Genomic DNA, 6,171 nt, shown 5'->3' on the forward strand with positions numbered 1-6,171 from the left:
CGTCTGTGTCTGGACCGAATGAATTAAATGCAAGATGACTCTCCCATCTCATTGAAATAAATTATACAAGAGGCAGATTTGTAATTGCCATTAATTTGTGTGACTGTTGCAAGTAGGTGTAAATAAAGCTGTCTGTGTCTGTATTGAGTGAATTACATTTACGATAACTCTCCCATCCCATTGCAAAAAATAATAGATAGAACTGAATACAATATCGGCAAAATATATATAACTGTGCATTTCAGGGCTCCAGAACTCCACAACTTCACTGTCATAGTTAAGTCATTTTTAGGGAATGTACATTTACATGTCCATCATATGTTAACAAAGTATACAATAGGCACATTTGTAATTGCCTTTAATTTGAGGGTCTAGCAAGTAGTTGTAACTATAGCTGTCTGTTTCTGGAATGTTGCTTTTAGACAGCTGGGGCATATTTTGTTCCCTGAAGTAGGTGCTTTGCACTATGTAACACTTTCTTTTTTGTTGAAATATTCTTATATATCTTGATCTAGTGGAACAAGGTCAGGTTATTTGTGTAAAACTTTTCCAAAATACAATTTTGTAAAGTATATATTGTTATCAGATTTATCTTTGAGCTTTTATTATGTCGATTATTCAAAGTAGAGGATACTTATGAGGATTCCCAGTGGATGGTGCAAATGAAGATATATGATAAATGAAACATACCATTTCTAAGGGGACTTATAGGAGTGGAAATCTCTGGAGGAATTATACCAATGGAAATTTACACATTCTAATTAGAGGATATTGGACACTCATAACATTCTAATTGCAGGATACCGTTTTGGAAGTGGGGTTTTTGAAGTTGAATATAGAAAGACGACTCAAATTTCAGCATTTTGATTCACAAGTAAAGACTTATTTAAAAAAAAATCAGCATCTGATAGATTTTCTGTTTTTAGGACAATTAAAACTATTTCTACTAATTGTATAAATTCTAACTTTGTATAATATGCAATTAATAATTGTATTAAAATATACACTTTTGACACACTATTTGATATTTGTCTGGTCATGTATGTTGCATGAAGTAGGGCATATTAATAGCCAATCATAATGAGAATCCATATGCCATCAGCGATGATCTGCTTGTGACTGGAAGCTCTCAGTAGACATCAACTGATAGCACTCTTCAATATTTCCATCTCCAGCAAGATGTCTGCCATAGAATTGTCCCTGTCCAAAGAACGTGCCCTGACGGACCTGCTATTGCTCACTGCAGAGCACATGGTCACCATGGAGATTGCAGAGCACTTTGATGTCCTCCGTGAATTGGGGCGTGGAACATATGGACAAGTTGTGCTGGGCAAGCACCGGGGCTCAGGTAAGATATGCGGTTTTAAAATTATGATTATTATGATATTTATTGAGAATGGACTTGGCTTCGAGAAGCAACAGAGCACTTTGCAGAGGCATACACCAATACAGATACATAATGGAGCACTTTACAGAGGTGTACATCATTACAGATGCATAACGTACCGCTTTTCACATCGTAACAACAGAGCAGATATACATCAGGGTAGGATACAGGGGGGTACAGCTGTACCGGGTGGCGGGAGGTAGGGGACCATGCGGCTTCTAACAAGTCGGTGGTACAAGAGGGCCTATGTATTGTGGAGGAGAGACTCCCTGAAGAGGTGGGTCGAGTTATTTTCTAAATTTTGGGGGTGAGTCTGATGCTGACAGGGAGGATGTTCCATCATTTTGGGTTTTAGGCAGATAAGGCTTGTTTCTGGTCCTTTCCTTTTTGCAGTGGCGGATTTCAAATCTGCACCTTGTGAGTCAGCCATGATAAAGAGAGACACAGACTCAAGTGGGTTCATTTGAAAACCTTTATTGACTAAAGTTCTGGGTATGGTGTAATGCCTGACTGGCACTAACTCTAAAGGGATAATTCCCTCAACTGATGCCTCTAATGGCCGTCACTGTGTGTCTAAACCTATGCTTGCCCCTCATTCTATACAAAAATGTGATAGGAAGTCTTTTAAAAACTAAGAAAAAATAGTGGTTCAACAAGATTGGAAACCAGGGTTGTTTTCAGGTGGTCTTCTAACCAGGTGCTGCTGGGTCAATGTCACACAAATAAGTTCAATCCACAGTAAGACCGTCTTCCCAGGTCCCTTCTAGTTATCCCAACAACCTTCAGTATCTTTTAGTCCCTCAGGGTTCCCTTTACCCAGCTTCAGCTTCATCAAGTTTCAAAACACCATATAGTAACGCAGTTCCTTTTGTAATCTTTCCAGGATTCCCTTCCCCAAGCTTCAATCGTGTTACCACTTCAACAAAAACTAACAAGTCTCTTGACTTGGTGAGGGCTCTTAGGGTTCCTGTCCCCAAGCCCAGGCCCCTTTCAGCTTACAAACGCAACATATGATTTCTTGAATTCACAAACCATTCCTTCATGGGGTAGAAACAGAGGGCTTAGAAAATGCCAGGCTCTTCGGATGCTTTCTGCATCCTTTCTCCTTCTGCTTTCCTTTCAGTGCACACCTTCACTTTATTGATTTGCTGTTCTTTCCATGCAGACTTGCACCCTCTTTTTTTACCGGGCACACGTGCACCTTCATTCGCCTGCCACAGGCACTCTTCTTTTCCTTTCTCGTGCCCCTCTCTCACTACGGGCCACTCGCTGCTTCTTTCCCAATTTCTATCACTTTCAGCTTCGATCAGGCTTTTCCTTGCCTTTCACCCCAATCTGCTTTATGTCTCCTTGCTGCACTTTCAGACTTTTCGCTTTACTTTCACATTTAACTTTCACACTTTTCTTTCTTCCCGAATCTGTCCTCCGATGGGCAGAGGGAGATGAGGTGAGAGTGTAAACATCCCACAAAGGCTGAGGGAGAGTAGGGTAAGGTGTTTTCAGGATTGGGAAGATACCACGTCTGGCCCTCGGGTATCCTCCCAATCCCCTTTGACCCTCCACTCAGGTGATTCTCAATGCTTGTCCACCCCCAGGGTCGGGCTATAAAAGCGATGGCCCTTCCCATGCCACCTGAATGGAGGATCCAAAGGGAGTGGGTGGGAGAATACTGTCACGCTCCTCACAACGTGTCCTTGCTTCTGGTGGTGGGCTGTCCACCGGAGATGCTGAGTTTCCCTGCGAGGTAGCTGGGTGACTTGAGGGGAACTGCTTTATAGATGATGCAGCAAGACTTGAAGGTGATTTGCACATGCAGTGGGAGACAGTGAAGGTCGATGAGGGCCGGTGTTCGTATCTGCACAGACCCTTGATGAGACATGCAGCCATGTATAGGATACTTCTCACTTCTCATAGGATGACGGGAAGCCTTCAAGGAGTGCATTGCCCAAATCCAGGTGGGATAGAAATAGTGCTTGAGCACTGGATCTAAAGCTGTCCGGGGAGAGGAAGGGTTTGACTCATCGCAAGAGGGAGAGTTGATTCAAAGCGCTCTGAGTTTCCTTAGCTATGTGTGTCTTGAAGGAGAGGTTTTTGTCGATGTGGAACCCAATGGACTTGCGCCTTGGGTGAGCTTGGGTGTGAAGCCCTGAGAGTTCATGGTTGATAGCCAGGTCTGGGTGGTCGGTGTTGTCAGTGAGGAGTAGGAATTCTGTCTTGGAGGGGTAGAGCTTCAAGTATTCACTGAACATCCAAGACTGGATCAGCAAGAGGCATGCTTTGAGCCTATGGATGTCCTTGATAGAGTCAGTCATGAGGTATAGCTGTGTGTCGTTGGTGTATTGGTGGGTGTTGTGTGGCAAGCAGGGTTCCAAGTGGCTTTGTGTATAGATTGAAGATCACTGGGGAGAGGACGGAACTCTGCTGTACTCAACAGGAACAGGTGAAGGGTAGCAATCTAGAGGAGTCCATCGGAAACAAACTGCTTGCTGATGGTGAGGTAGGACTTGAACCCATATAGGACAAGGCTTGTGATCCCCATGCACCATTGTAAGGTGCCTGAGTTAGGGAGCTGTTGATGATGTCCAGTTAGGGAAGGAGAGCTTCTGTGAGGAGGATCTTGAGGATGGGTGCTGGAGGATGTCTTCTGTATACCATGTGTCTTTCAGGACAGCCAAGGTTTCGACCATGTCCTCTGTTGACAGTGTCTGGAATGTTGTCCAGGAGGTGGAAATTTCGCAAAGAGGGACGTGAGGTGGGTCTGTGAATGCAGAGCTGGTGTCAATATGCTGGTGAATCTTGCAGATTTTGTCGATGAAGACAATGTGGATGGCAGTGGATTTTTCGATGGAGTGTGGGTTGGCAGGGTTGGGTAAAAGATACAATGCCAGAAACATTCCTGGGGCATTGCATTTTTATGGGTCTATATATTACCACTGTTACTGCTGACACTGATATTGATAACGTCACACTAACAGGCATTTTTTCGTCCTTCACTTCCAACAGATGCGACTGTTGCTCTGAAGCTACTGCCCAAGAATCGCATACTTCGGCAATCCTTCCTGTTGGAGTTCAGCACATCCCTCCTACTCAGTGCCCACCCCAGCATCATAACTACCCTGATTGTTGCATGGCAGACTGTGGACCACTATATCCTCGCTCAGGAGGTGGCACCGGCTGGGAGTCTTCATTCTCTTCTAATACCTGAGGTACGGAAGCAAAAAAGGGACAAACTAGAATATAGGGCACTACTGCTTACATATTGTCACTTATTAAGCATTGCTAATTCCATAGCTTACACTAGAAGAACTTGGGGTTTACCTGATTAATGGCATGGTAATTTGTCTCCATTAGCCATTAAACATGCCAAATGTTTCGGCATATAGCTCTGAGCTCTTTCTTTGGACATAACGGGTGTACCAATAGAGTCTTGATATTGATCTAAAGACCACATTATCCTCGTCCATTGTCTGGAATACACAAGAAGTGAGCAGGCGCTGAGAACACAAATACATATGCAATGCAGTACAATGAATTGCAATTCTGATTGGTGCTAAATAAGGGCTGTATGAACGATTGATTAATGTTGCGTCTTTTGCTTTTTTCTTCTCTAGGTTGGAATTCCAGAAGCTATGGTGAAGCGGTGTGTGCTGCAGGTCACCAGCGCATTAGACTATATGCATGGACTGGGGCTTGTGCACCGGGATATCAAACCGGACAACATCATGCTCATGGACCCAGAGTGCCGCTGCGTCAAGTTGAGTGACTTTGGGCTTACAACTATGGCTGGCACCAGTATCCCTTCCATGAACTGCATCATCCCATACATGGCTCCTGAACTTTGCTGTCTCAGAAAGCCAGAAACGCTGTTCTTGCACCCCAGCCTTGATGTGTGGGCCATGGCTGTTGTCATTGTGACCACCTTGACTGGCTTCTTCCCCTGGAAACAGGCTTTGCCATCGGACAGGCATTACAAAGATTTTTACTGGTGGCAGATGAGTGGGTACAGTTCACCTGTTCCCGGTTACTGGCAGAGGTTCACCCCTGAAGCCGTGCAGGGCATCAAAGAAATGTTGAGCTTCCACCCACTGAGAAGGTGCTCCATCAAGAACATTCAGCAGTACCTCGATGTGCCTTGGAAAGCAGAGGACTTTGTGGCAGTGGTCAGTTCAGAAAGTGAGGTGGAGGAGGAAGAGCTGGAACTGCAGGAGCATAGCTCAGAAAGTGAGGCAGAGGAGGAAGAGCTGCTACAGCTGGTGCATAGTTCAGAAGGCGATGTACGGGCGATGGAGGGAGAGGTGGGGGATGAAGAAGAGGTGGTGCAGGAAGAAGATTTGGTGGTGGAAGGAGTGGTTATCCAGCCAGAAGAAGTGGTCGAGCACGAGCGAGCGGACATGGAACTTATCCTTGTGTTCACTGAGGGCATTGAGGACTTTCCCCCGGGGACGTCGTTTAGGTTGGAGGTCAAGAACGGGGAGATAACCGTCACTCTTGGACCCGAGGTGGAAGCCACGTGAGCATCAGTCCATTGTTGGGTGAGTAAAATGATGGGTGCCTCTATGGCTCATAGCTGTGTAAATCGTGGACCCCGTTGCAAAGATTTGTAATTCAGGGGATCCAGAACATGAACTGGTGACAGACTGCAGCATTCTGCCACATGCAGGGATCTCCCAAAGGCTTCCCCACCCTGAACACAATGAAGTAGAGTCCCTCCACAAATTTGCGCATAACAGGGCAGATGCTCCTTTGCCCATCCACTGTGCCCTTCCTAAAGCTTGATAACCCAT

General features: G+C 45.2%; 1 protein-coding gene across 1 annotated transcript; it reads left to right on the forward strand.

The window, feature by feature from the left end:
• The first annotated feature begins 1,179 nt into the window (after positions 1 to 1,179).
• On the forward strand, positions 1,180 to 5,901 carry LOC138453198 (serine/threonine-protein kinase SBK1-like). Its single transcript, XM_069605860.1, has 3 exons — positions 1,180 to 1,348; positions 4,391 to 4,593; positions 4,999 to 5,901. Exons 1-3 carry the CDS (start codon positions 1,180 to 1,182, stop codon positions 5,899 to 5,901), a joined length of 1,275 nt encoding a protein of 424 aa, XP_069461961.1.
• Positions 5,902 to 6,171: the final 270 nt, after the last annotated feature.

This window comes from Ambystoma mexicanum, chromosome 1p (assembly GCF_040938575.1).
Source record: "Ambystoma mexicanum isolate Mex_15411 chromosome 1p, UKY_AmexF1_1, whole genome shotgun sequence".
Taxonomy (NCBI): Eukaryota; Metazoa; Chordata; class Amphibia; order Caudata; family Ambystomatidae; genus Ambystoma; species Ambystoma mexicanum.